Source organism: Arvicola amphibius, chromosome 1 (genome assembly GCF_903992535.2).
Source record: "Arvicola amphibius chromosome 1, mArvAmp1.2, whole genome shotgun sequence".
Classification (NCBI taxonomy): Eukaryota; Metazoa; Chordata; class Mammalia; order Rodentia; family Cricetidae; genus Arvicola; species Arvicola amphibius.
This window is the reverse complement of record NC_052047.1, coordinates 181438762-181452465: the sequence shown is the minus strand read 5'-3', so window position 1 is coordinate 181452465 and position 13704 is coordinate 181438762. Positions and strand designations below refer to the sequence as shown.

The 13704-nt window shown below is 41.7% G+C and overlaps 1 protein-coding gene across 1 annotated transcript in view; it reads left to right on the top strand.

The window, feature by feature from the left end:
- Positions 1–13229, top strand: part of Arhgap19 (Rho GTPase activating protein 19) — a 39709-nt gene extending 26480 nt beyond the window's left edge. The window contains exons 7-12 of the mRNA XM_038341997.1: positions 354–419; positions 2837–3028; positions 4179–4277; positions 8099–8209; positions 9079–9157; positions 11247–13229. Coding sequence (XP_038197925.1) covers positions 354–419; positions 2837–3028; positions 4179–4277; positions 8099–8209; positions 9079–9157; positions 11247–11257 — 558 coding nt within the window. The 3' untranslated portion in view covers positions 11258–13229. The remainder of the gene's footprint in view (positions 1–353; positions 420–2836; positions 3029–4178; positions 4278–8098; positions 8210–9078; positions 9158–11246) is intronic.
- The last annotated feature ends 475 nt before the right edge of the window (positions 13230–13704 follow it).

Below are 13704 nucleotides of genomic sequence, written 5' to 3'. Positions count from 1 at the left end.
CCCTGCCTCTCCCCTCCTACATTCAGCCCTTTCCCAAGGTCCCCATGCTCCCAATTTACTCAGGAGATCTTTTCTTTTTCTACTTCCCATGTAGATTAGATCTATGTAAGTCTCTTAGTGTCCACAGTGGTCTAAATTCTCTGGGATTGTGGTTTGTAGGCTGGCTTTCTTTGCTTTATGTTTAAAAACCACCTATGAGTGAGTACAAGTGTTTGACTTTGCACAGTACTCTACCCATTTGATAATGTTATGATTCTTTTTCTGTTGCTTAAAGAATTGTAGTCATATTAATCACTTAGCCCTGTTTGTTTTTTGTTTTGTTTTTTGTTTTTTTGTTTTTTTAATGTCCTCAGGCTCCTGCTTATATTCGGGAATGTGCCAGATTGTACTATCTGGGCTCCAGAACTCAAGTGTCAAAGGTAAGAACAGGAAACTGGTCTTCAAACAAGGGAAGGATTAAGATTAGTGAAGTTTTTAAACAAGGTGTAACATCATCATTAAATCAGTGCTTTTAATGTTACAGCTCAAACTTACCTAATCATTTGTTTTAGCAGGAGCCAAGACTAAGAAGACAGTTGTGGAATTAAAATGCCCCTATGTATAATATACTTGCTTGCTTGCTTTCAGAGGTCCTCACTAGTGGATGATATTCTCTACATAAATGTCACAGCATAGATCATAGTTAAAGTTTTCTGTAAAATCTATTGTATTTTTATAGCCTATGATCTAAGCAACCTGTAAATATCAATTACATTATAATAACAAAGGTTGTAATTCATTCTTTTTTAAAATTTTAATTTAATTAAAATATTTATTTTATGTGTGTGTAAGTTTACCACTTGTGTGCAGTAGCTTATGAAATTCAGAAGGTGATGTTGGATCCTCTGGAACTTGAGTTACAAGTGGTTGTGAGCTGCCATGTGTTCTGGGAATCAAATCTGGGTGCTCGGGAAGAGTAGACAGTGTTTTAAATTGCTAAACCATCTCTCCAACCCTGATTTAAATTTATTTATTGATTTGTTTGTTTATTTCTTTGTGTGTATGTATGTGTGTGTGGTGGTGGTGGTGGTAGGTCTTGGTTTAAGCCCAGGGTTTCTCAGTGTGGCCTTGGCTGTTTTGGGACTGGTTATATAAAACAAACTGGCCTTGAACTCAAAGAGATTTCCTTGCCTCTGACTCCTAAGTGCTGAGATTAAAGGCATGTGTCACCATGCCCAGCTTTTAATTTTTACTTATGTGTATGGGTTTGTGCATGGGTGCCACCAGAGGCCAGATATCCAGCCCATATCTAGTCCTATATAATTCATTGTTATTCAAGTCCATTGGTATGGTTAAACTGTCAAGTAGTTAAAAGATTTGAGCCCATGGACTAGAGAGGTGACACATGTGCGTGCGCACACATGCACACACACACACACACGCATACGCACACACACACAATTTTTTCTCACTCTTTCTCAATAAAAGGGAGAAAAAATGTATTCTAGATTGCTTTATGTTGCTGTGATAAACACTATGATCAAGGCAGCGTAGGGGAGAAAAGGGTTTATTTCATCTTCTACTTCCAGGTCACAATCCATCATTGACAGAAGTCAGGCCAGTAGCTTAAACAGAAACCTGACATGGAAACCATGGATGATGCTGCTTTCTGCTTAGCTAGCTTTCTTGGATAGTCTAGGCTCACCTGTCTAGAGATGCTGCCCCCTACAGTGGAGCTGGGCCTTCCCACAGCAGTTATCAATTAGGATATGGCCACAGGCTAGTCTGATTAAGGCAATTGCTCAGTGGAGGTTTCCTCTTCTCAGGTGACTGTTGGTTGTGTCAAGTTGACAATGAAAGTTAGCCAGCAACATCTGAGAACAAATGAGCTTAGAGAAATATATTATGCTTATGACAGAAAGTTATGTAAGAGTATTGACTGTAGCCGTGAGAAGCTGAGAAAGGCCTGCCAGCACCTGACTGACTTGTATTTAACCTGTGTTAGAGACTTGGAGACTGTGTTTTATGCTGTGTTTTCTACTCCTGTTTCTTTTTCTCATCCAGCAAATATTTGGTGTGACTAAGAAACAGCATTTTTTGCCTTAAGAAAAAGATTTATTTATTTTATGTGCATTGATATTTTGCCAGTATGCATGTCTGTGTGAGGGTGTCAGATCCCCCGGAAGTGGAGTTGCACACAGTTGTGAGTTGCCATGTGGGTGCTGGGAATTGAACCAGGGTCCTCTGAAAGAGTAGTCAGTGCTCTTAACCTCTGAGCCATCTCTCCAGCCTCAGGAACAATGTTTTAAAAACTAGTTTAACTAGAGTGTTGTTTTCCTTGGAGAACTGTAGCCTTTATTCTTTTACTACTTCCATGTAGTTTGTATGGAAAAGAGTTTGAGCAAAGGCACAGTAGCCATGGGCTCTAGGGTAAGTTTATCACTTAAATGTCTAGATGAAGTTAACTTTCACCTTAGGTTTTTGTTTGTTTGTTTGTATATCGTTACTGTTCTGTCTGCTGGGACTAATACTTTAGAGTTTACCTATTGGATAGCAACAAGGATTACTTGAGATTAAAAAGTGTTTTGAAAACTGAAATCAAACAGTTATAATTCTCTATGGCAATATTCTAAATGCACATTGATTTTCTGGGAAGATAATGAAAGTAGATTATTCAGAGGCCTTTATTAATTGTTTTTCCTTTATCTGGTAATTGTGTTAGGATTTTCCTTGTTCTTGGATATAGTTTTATGTCATGTTTCTATTTCCCACTTCTTTTGATCAAGGTTATTGTAAGAACCCAAAACAAAGCCAGTAGGATGTATTAATTTGTTTTTTTATATAAATTTTTCTGTAGGATGATCTTGATTTGACAACCTCATGTCATGCCATGTCCTTCCAGCTGTCAAGATCTCAGAAACGGAATAGGGTAGATTCTTGTTCTCAGCAGGAGGAGACCCAGCAACATACAGAAGAGGCTCTGAAAGAACTCTTTCAACATGTTCATAACATGCCAGACTCAACAAAGAAGAAACAACTTATTCGACAGGTGCCTGGATGCAGGGAAATTGGGTGGGCTCTAGGAGTCACCGGAGAGCACAGCTAAGAATCTCACTGAGGTTTCACTCTCATGTGGAGCAAGCTTTGGCTCAGCTAAAATAGCAGGCTTGTCCATGGAATCGCAGTGTACTCCTTCCTGTCCTGGAGGGAGGTGTGGAAGTACTTGACTTTCTGCAGTTAACTGTGCTTAGAATATCTGTAATTTTGGCATGTACCAAGTTTGCTTGGAGAGAACCAGCAGTTCCAATGGTCCAGAATTTAAATGCTTTGTGTTTTCTAGGTAAATAATTTAATTTCTGAATTTCAATTTTCAGGTTTGTAAAAACAGCAGTAGTAGCTAACATGCATGTGTCACACTTGTAAAAGTGGAGAGGATGGGCATAATGTTGTGTGCACACACACACACACACACCAACACACACACACACACACACACCTTAAATAATGAATGAAAGCTTTGGTTAAAGACTATACACTGACTTCACTCTTCCCTTGTTCTTCTGGAGCTGCCTCTACACCAAGAACTGACAGCATTGGAAGTCTGCAGTCAGTCTTTTTCCCTTCACAGCAGCGCTGGCAGACAAGATCTTTAATACCTCTGGAACATTCTGGCTTAGGAATGTAGCCTAGTTGGTAGAGTGTTTGCTCTACATTCACGAGGCCCTGGGCTGGATCCCTGACACCTCATAAACTGGGTATAGCCTTCTAGTTTTATAATGTTGTAGCTTGGAAGATGGAGGCAGGAAGATTAGGAGTTGAAGGTCATCCTTGGCCATATAGAGTTGAGACCAGTCTCTGCTACATGAGATTCTGTCCTAAAGCTAAATCCTGACATACAGTTTGTTAAACTGAGGACTGTCATGGATTGTGCTAGTAACTTTCTATTTCCAAGGTAATTGATGCAGAGTATTTACTGTCAGATTTTAGACCAGTTCATAAATATTCTGGATCTTGGTTTCCTATCTGTAAACAGAGATAGTGAATGTCACTTCTGCTTTTGTGATTGCTTATCAACCTACCTTCTCCATCTCCACAGACTCTTTGGCTCTCTGGGTATCTACATTTAGCTGTTACTTGCCCTAGACTGTCATTTCTTGAAGGGACAATATTAGTAAAATGTACTCTGTATTTTCTTGTAGTTCCATAAGCAGTCTTTGACTCAAACACCAGGGCGAGAGCCTTCTACTCCCAGAGTCCAGAAGAGAGCCCGTTCGCGCTCCTTTAGTGGGCTTATTAAGGTGAGCCTGCTGTGCTGCTGCTATCACATCGATTCTCAGGAAGTTTATGTCTTATTTTCTTGTGCACAAAGTGCTTAATTCTATTTCTTGGAGTTCTATAAATGGTTCATTGGTGAGGGGACAGAGTTTGGGAAGGTTTTTTCCAAAGCATTTTACTGTGTCTCCAATGAAAGGAACTCTATAGAGAAAGCAGCAACAGCCTGCTCTTCCTCCCTGTGTCTAAGGATGGGAGTCTGGCTTCCTGCTTCACAATTTATCTCCCTGCCCACCCCCCCATAGGGTTTCTCTGTGTCATAGCCCTGGCCATCCTGGAATCCCTCTGTAGACCAGGCTGTCCTCGCACCTGCCTCTACCTCAGGAGTGCTGGGATTAAAGGCGTGTGCCACCACCACTGCACAGCCACACTATACACTTCTTTATGCAGTTTACTGCATGTGTGGGGAAGTGAGCAAGCTGAGGACTAAGGAAATTGTTGGACATACGGATTTTCTAATACCTCAGTGGATTTTGATATCTTTAATTTTGGTGAACTTAATGATTTCATTGCTGTTTTAGTCTCTTTCCATGTGTCAGAATTATTAGAAATCTTGTTTTTAGGACAAACAGAAAATATATTTCTGTGTTGCTGCTGCTGTCCCCGTCTGCAGATGACTGAACATGGGTGCAGTTAGTGAATGCTGCCATCAGGTGGCAGTAGGTGATCTAGTCACAGGGCTCTGATTTCCATGCCTAACTAAAGCTGCTAATCCAGGGGCACTAGCTCTATCCTTACTTCTACTTTTCTTGAAAAAATTGTTTTAACATTGTTAAAGTATATAATTCTACAAATATAAAGGAGCCTTTTGACTAAAACTTACATTTTTTTCTCTAACAAATGTGTGCCATTTAATTTTCTCCCCTTTTTGCTGGTCCTTAGCAGTTGCAATTTCATTTAGCCCTCCTTTTGATCCTTTTTATATTTTGCAGAGGTCTAGAATCCATTCTCCATCCTCATGGACGGGCCAGTGGCCTGTGGGACGTGACACTTGCTGCTGGCGAGTTTCCTTTGCTCTCCACAATGGAGTGAGAAGGCAGCTTGTGGGACAGGAGACAGCGTTTGCACGTCACCATCTGGTCAGGAGATAATATCCAGAAAATAGAAGGAACTTGTGTAGCTCAGGATTGCTGAAAATCTAAGCTCATTATAAAGCAGGCAAATAACCTGAATAGACATTTCTCTCAAGAGAGACACATGACCAAGAAAGACACGAGAAGCTGCTCATCTTCATAATCATTAAGGGCATGTAAAGCAAACGCACAGTGCTGTGCCACTTCACACCCTGGATGACTGCTGCCCCAAACAGAAAGTCAAAAATGTTGATGAGGATGTGGGGAAATGAAAACCCTGTACACTACTGCTAGGAATATAATGCGGCAAAGCTGTTGGGGAAACAGTACAACGGTCTCGGGAAATCAACAGCAGAATTACTTCTTGATCCAGCAATTTCAAATCTGTGTATATATAATAATGAATTGAAAGCAGGGTCTGGGGAGTTATCAGTATGCCAGTGTTCACGGAAGCATCATTTACAGTGGCCATAAGCTGAAGCAGAATCACTGTCCATTGAAGGACTGAAGATGCAAAGTGTAGAGAGAGTGGAAGGTTGTTTATCCTAGTCTGGAAGGAGAGTCTGATGCACTCCTCACTGTGGTGGGCCCTGAGGACCTGACACTGAATTACATAAGCCAGTCACTAAAGGCCAATGCTGTACATTTCTGCTTATTTGAGGTACTAAAGTGGTCAAAGTCATGGAGACAGGAAATGATTTGTGACTACCTGTGGCCAGAGGTAAAGAGGGAATGAGGCGTTATCTTTTGTTCAGGAGGAATCGTGTGCGAATGGGTGAGCTGGCTGTGTTTTATGCCACTGAAATGGGTAAGGTCGTAAACTTAATTGTAGTTCTTTTCGAGACGGTATTGGTAGTTATTGCCTGAAATGTAGGTGTTGTTATTGGCTATTGCTTATCTCTTTACTAAGGGAGTACTTGAACTTCATAAGTTATTAAGATAAAACACTTTAGAACATTATTTTTTCTTTTTCTTTTTTTGGTGGCACTATCAGCTGGATTCAGGGCCTCATACATGTGAGCAAGCACTCTGTCATTGAGCTACATTCCAAGCCCAGAACAACAGCTTTAAACACAGATGTTATACTAGTAAATTTTATAAAACAGAGGGACAAGGTGTTTTCATTATAAATGAAGAAACTCAGTAGTTGCTCAGTAGCTCTGCAGTGAAGTTTATCTCCTGACCAGATAGGTGATGTGCAAACGCTGTCTCCTGTCCCACAAGCTGCCTTTTCACTCCACTGTGGAGAGCAAAGGAAACTCGCCAGCAGCAAGTGTCACGTCCCACAGGCCACTGGCCCGTCCATGAGGATGGAGAATGGATTCTAGACCTCTATATATTTTTATTTATGAGTGGTACTGGGGTGTTACACATGGTAGATCCAACTTGGAGTGCCCTTTTGAAAATTCCCTGGAAGCTTTATAGCTAGTCTGTGGATCCTGGCATTCCCAGTTCAGCATCCTCAGGTGATTCCTTCCCTCTGAAGGGACGATATACAGGCCTTATTTTTCTAGTGCGCACGCGCCATGCATGTGTGTGTGTGTGTGTGTGTGCATGCGCACACACACACATACACTTTAGCTATTTGGTTTCTTTAAAAAATAGCTATTTAATATTTAATAGTCTTTTAAAAATTAAAACTTTGGAGGCTAGAGAGATGGCTCAGCAGATAAGAGAACTGCTGCACTTCCAGAGGACCAGAGCTCAGTTCCCAGCACCCACCTTGGGCTGTTTTCCACCGCCCACAATGCCAGCTCCAAGGCATCTGATGTTGCTGCTCTCTGCAGGCTGAGAGCTCACATGTGCGTGTGCATGCACACACACTAATAAAAATAAAGTCTAAAACAAATTTAAGACTTGTAGAAATTTGCTTTTCTTCTAGTTTTACAGAGGTGTGTCTGGCAGTGGGTTCTGCATCAGCCTCTTATTTTGGAAGAAAATTTTCCTCTGGGGTATGTCACATAAATAACCGATCACATCAGACTATTCTGAACCCCGCTGTTGATATTATAATGTAGAGTTTAATGCTTTAGTTTTTTAGTTCTGTTTAGTATTTTTTTCCTTTGGTGCTTTAGTTTTGATGATATTCTTGTTTTGAAATTCAGATTTCTTCTTTGGGCAAGAGGGGGGCTTCTCTAAGATAGAGTTGTTACCATGAGCTGCTGCAGCAGGTCACATCAGCTACCAGGCTGCTCAGAAGACCTTGTATTCTTACTGTGGGTCAGTGGTCATGTGACCTACCCCCTCCCCCCGAGAAGGCCTGGGGCCTTTTATGGCTGTATTAGAAACTCTTAGACAATTTCTGGACATTTACTAGTCATGTGTGAGGAAGGACAGAGAAGCAGAATCCTAGAGGACCCAGTCTGTGGTTCCCTTAGTGGGGAGAGAAAGGGACCCTTAACAGCTGCCAGGAGAACACATTTTCCACAAGCCCCACACCTCCAAAAAAGCTCAACCCTCAAGAGTGGCTAGTTCTTTCAAGCTCACAGGTATACTACTATTAGCTAATATTAGGTAGGTTAAGTCACCCAGAGAAACAGAGTTCTTATTGTTTGCTATAAGTCTTCCCTTCCCTTGTATGACATGGCCTGGGTCTGTGCAGAAGTTTTCAGGATTCTGAGTTTTTTTAATTGAGGAAGTTGTAGTTTTGAAGATCATTACAGCTACAAAAGAGTAAATGCTCATGAACAAAATATTTTTTGTTTCAAAATCAGCGCAAAGTCCTGGGCAATCAGATGATGTCAGAAAAGAAAAACAAGTCCCCTACTCCAGAGGCTGTGGCCATGGGTGAACTGAAGAGAGTCAGCAAAGAAAATATGAGCTTGGTAAGAACACGTTCTTTCCCTGTCCTTTTGTGGAAAGGAGGAGGCTAGCAGGCTGGCGCTTGTTCTGAGTCTCTGGCTCAGTCAGCGGTGCTTAGGGCCTTTTCTGTAGGTTTTCACCAAATCATTCAATATGTTTTTGTGGGTTTTTTTCTTTTCTTTTCTTTTCTTTTCTTTTCTTTTCTTTTCTTTTCTTTTCTTTTCTTTTCTTCTTTTCTTTTCTTTTTTTTCTTTTTCTTTCTTTTCTTTCTTTTTTTTTTTTTTTGACAAGGTTTCTCTGTAGCTTTGGAGCCTGTCCTGGAACTAGCTCTTGTAGACCAGGCTGACCTCGAACTCACAGAGATCTACCTGCCTCTGCCTCCCGAGTGCTGGGATTAAAGGCGTGCGCCACCGCCGCTCAGCCATTTGATATGTTTTGAGTTCAAGAAAGATATAGCATGTGTATTATTAATGTGTGTTCTGATGCTATGATAAACACTGACCAAAACTCAGGAAACAAAGGGTTTATTTATTTAGCTTACAGTTTACAGTCCATGATGGAGGGAAGTCATTGCAGGAATGCAAGAGGCCATGAAGGAACACTGCATATTGGCTTGTCCCCATGGCTCTCTAAGGTTTTCTCTCTCTCTCTCTCTCTCTCTCTCTCTCTCTCTCTCTCTTTCTTTTTTTTTTAGAACCTAGGACTATATGTTCAGGGGGACATCCCCACAGTGTCTGTAACCTTCTACATCAATCATTAATCAAGAAAATGCACCTAGGCTATTTCATTAAGCTAAGAATAGCCAGTTAAGATTAGCGAGGTATACTTACATCTCTGTAAAGAGGCACTGATATTTGATCATTTAAGCCACTGTACAGTTTTCTCATTACAGTTCTTTTCTGGCTCTCCAACTGTCACAATGACACCAACAAGATTGAAATGGTCTGAGGGGAAGAAAGATGGGAGAAAAGGTAATTGTCATGGTTGTCCTCTGCTCTTACTGAATACCGTTCTTGTCTGTTTTTTGTCAGCAGCGTTTCTTGTTTGGAATGGCCAAGGTGCTGTAACTGTAGTCAGAGAGAATTTGGATGGTTATTCTACTTAGCACTGCCCTTAGGTACTGAGGGACTGTTTCAAATACAGACTTACTGGACAGACAGGACCTACACATCAATATGTGTTAAACTGGGTGGAATAAGTACAAATGCTGTGTGAGGCTGAGAACGGCCATGCTGGGAGTCCGCTCAAGTCACCTTGCTCTTACGTGCAGACTTTAGACCTGGTCACCAAAATTTTTCTTTTTCTTTCCTTCCTTCCTTCCTTCCTTCCTTCCTTCCTTCCTTCCTTCCTTCCTTCCTTCCTTTCTTTCTTTCTTTCTTTCTTTTTCCTTGGCTGTCCTGGAACTCACTCTGTAGACTGGGCTGGCCTTGAACTCAGAGATCCATCTGCCTCTGCCTCTCAAGTGTTGGGATTAAAGGTGAACACCATCACCACCCAGCTTTTCTTCCTTTTATGAGACAAGATTTCTTTTTTTCTTTCTTTTTTAAATTTTATTGATTTTTATTGTGCTCTACATTTTTCTCTGCCCCCCTCCCTGCTTCTCCTCTCCCCTTCAACCCTCTCCCAAGGTCCCCATGCTCCCAATTTACTCAGGAGATCTCAGACATGATTTCTTTTAGGTTTTCCAGGTTGGTCTTAAGCTTATGATCTTCTTCTGCCTTCTGAGTAGCTGGGATTTTAGGCATTATATAGGATTGTATAACACCACATCTGGCTTGTTTGTGGCCTATTGAATTAAGTTCTCCACTCTTCTCTCTTGCATTTTGCATCTTTAGCTCCTTGATCTGCTTTCACAGCTTAGTCCCAAAAAGCATCTTTAGGTTTGAACTCTCTGGTCTCCTCGCTTGTAATTCAGGGCCTGTCTGCCATGTATCTCTCTTACAGGACAATGGATACAATCCTAGCTGTTCTTGATACTGATGCTGAAATCACCTCCAGAAGAAGATAGTGCAGTGTCTTCTGTTTAGCAAAGGACTTCTTATTCTGGCCAGTGTTGACACTTTGGGTCATAATTCCTTGTGTGGAGCTGCCTTGTGCAATGGTGATATCTAGCAGCTTTGATTCAGCAGATGCTACTAGCATCCTGCCCTCAATTATAACTGAAAATTCCTCCAGTTATTACCAGTGTCCCTTCGGGATAAGGGGGCAAAATTATCCATGAAAGCACATGGTAGAGCCCCCACTCTTCAAGGGGCATTATATTTAGTAGTCCCATCTTTCTAATTCTTTAAAGTCCAGCTGAACCTTCCCTCCCTGTCCTCTTTGAGGCCTTGTCTGGCTAACTGAGCCATTGAACTTTTATCAGCACTTCTAAAGTATGGGCACTGACTATGATTTATGGTATTTACTTTATCTGTATTGTCATATCTCTGCATCTGGTCTGAGGAGGCAAGGGTCAGACTTAAGGATCTATAATATCAGTTAAAGTACCTTCCTAGAATATACAGTGCCCTGGGTTCAGCCCTAGTCCTGCGAACACATGTGCATGCACACCCAACTGCCCTCAGTCCTTTTGCTCTTCTCTTTGTCTCAGTAGTGTCAGTGGCTTGCCGCTCTTGGTTTTAGTAAATGTTCTCTGGTGTGCAGGGCAGTGCTGGTAATAGCACAAGCTCCATGTTCACTTAGACTTGGGTCAGCTCTCCATGTTAGTGCTTGATGGCTTTTTATCCTGGGCTGCAGGTTGTGCATCTGTGAAATGACAGCATACTACCTCTCCATTTAGGCAGCTGTTAGGATAGACGAGACAATGTACACAGGAACTGGGGGCAACAGCCGTCATCATACGTGCCCCCGAGTGATGACTGCTACTGTCACTAAGACGACCTAACAACTGGGATTAGACTCGATGATGGTTACTTGGTAGAGGGTCACATTCTCTCATATTTAATCCTAAGTGTAGAGAAAATACAAGTGTAGATTCTGTAGCTTTTAGATGGGGTATTTTTAAAAAAATGAATATTTTAATTAATGTCTAATCCTCTTATTTCTGTTTTAACCTAGGATTTCTCTGAAGGGTCAGCTAGAGTTCCCCTGTTATCCACAGTGAAGTTTTCTTCAGTGGGACAGGTGTTACTTTTGTTCCCAGTGAAGCTTGCAGCTTGCTCCCTGCATTTCGAATTGTGAAAGCCAATCAAACCATGACTGACTGATACCTCTAACCCACTCACTGGATGTCTTTGAAGCTGTGCCTCTGAGAGAATGCTCTGTTCTCTGTGTTTGCTTTTAATATGAGGAAGCCACTCGACACCTGCCAGCTTACACAGTGCAGTAGGTGGGCAGGCCCCAGCTATGCCTAATCAGTGTGCTCGGGTCGGTTCTGTTTCTTCTTCTTAAGAATAGGAAATTTTATGTTTAATAGCTAGTAATATTTTTTAAAAGCACTGTCAGTCTTAGTGGACTGATATATTAACTGGTATTTGGGACTTTTCTCTGTGTTGTTAGTAGTGAGTAAATGACTGTTTATTTACTTGTTTTAAAAGTTATCATTTAGATTCATAACCTACATGGATTTTAAGTTAAATGCCTTTGACCCCTTTTCATTTTGAGCTTGAGAAACCTCTGTATCATATTATGTTCAAAGAATTTACAGCTTTCCTAGACAGTATATTATTTCTTGTGTCTAATTTAGGGGATTTGACCTGGCAATGAAAAGAATTTGTACAGTATATTTTAACAGATTTCAGCTACTGAACTGCACCCCCATGCCTCACTGTCTTCCCCTCAGTGATCTGAAAATGGTTGTGTGGTTGTTAACTTGCTTTCTGAATTAGTATCCTCTCACCCGAACACCTCTGGCTCCACTGCCACCTCTGTGACAGACTCCTGGGGCTTGAGAAGAGCCACAAACTGATCCATAGAGCTTGCTGCAATCTGCATGTGGTAGAGACTCTGAAGTCATCCCATGAGGGGCTGGTTGGCTTTGGTAGGATCCTGTCACACATCCCTAGGTATCAAATATGCCACTCAACTATCTCCTGAGAGCAGCTTGGAACCAGGAAAGACATACATAGCAGTCTCTGCAGGGCCCATATGGAATAGAAGAGTCCCCACAGGAGCAGTTGTGGTGTTCCCCCAGTCATCTAGAACAGTTGCTCTCTGCCCCTCTCCTTGTCAGGATGGGCACAGGAGCCACTGCCCAGTGAGATCAGGTGGCAGGTGAGGATGTTGAGGTACGGGCTGACTCTCTAGAACTGTGCAACCATCCTCACCCCACTGTGGGGATCCAGGTACACAGCAAAATACGGTTTGCCAACTTAGTGATAGACAGTTGAAAATGCTGTGTCACTGTTGAAATGAGAGCCACCTTCAGGGCAGCAGAGGCTGACTTCGTGTCTGCCTGTCAGCCTCTGCCATCCTATTCTGTTCATTCTGTTGCTGTAGCAGCAATGGTAAAGGGAAGTGTGGTAACTGGCTTTCCTGCTGGGTAGTTTGGGAACAGTGGAGGTGTTTAAGTTCCTTTCTCGAAAGGAGTTTTAGGTCATCCTTAAAGATTTCATTAGCAAGTTTATTTGTCTAGGTTTCTGTTTGACTCTTTTTGTTGTTACTAAGAAAAGGTTTATTTCTTTTTAAATAAATTTCTTGTGTTAGGTATATAGTAAGGTCAAACAGAAATTCTTTTGTGTTACCGAATCAAAGAAGTTCTTCCCAGCATGAAGCTTCCTGTAAGTATGTTCCACCGTGCTGTACTGTGGCGCTGGGCAGGAGCAGAGCAGTGCCTTGGTGCCTGCAGGAGTTTGGCTCTGTTAGAGGGCGAGCAGGACGAGGCGTCGAGTGTGAGTGCTGGGGCGGTCTGGGTGAGGTGGTGAGAGAGTTTACCCCATGCACATGCTTTTCTGTAGCTGGCCTCCTGGGCAGTTACCATGTGTATTCGGGAATGTGTATTTTATTTATTTATTGGCTAGTTATTCTCTTGCTTTAAGGGTATTATAGGTCATTTTTTTCTTCTGAAGCTGTGATCCAATGCAGAATAAACTTGAGGAACAGCATAGCCTCCTGTGTCATGTACTATGTGGCTGTTATAATCCTGTGGTGTCTTCTGGGAACCTCAGACAAAAGCTCCATCGTTGCTCCAGAAGATTGCTGTTGTCCTTCTGACGGGGCGTACACTTGCTGTTTTTGAGCCAGTATTTAACTAAGGTTTTTAACATACGTCTTTTTTGTTGTTGTTGTTGTTTTGTTTTTTGGGTTTTTTTTTTTTTTTTTTTTTTTTTTTTTTTTTTTTTTTTTTTTTTTTTTTTTTTGAGGCAGGGTTTCTCTGTGTAGCCTTGACTGTCCTGGAACTCGCTCTATAGACCAGGCTGGCCTTGACCTCAGAGTTCTCCTGCCTCTGCCGGGGATTAAAGAAAGGAAAGACACGTGCCACTACTGCCCAGCTAACCTGTGTCTTAAAAAATGTTTGTTGTGTTTATTTTTTAATGTTGGAGCAATCTCTTTGGAAGTACTTTTCCTTTCTTTCTGG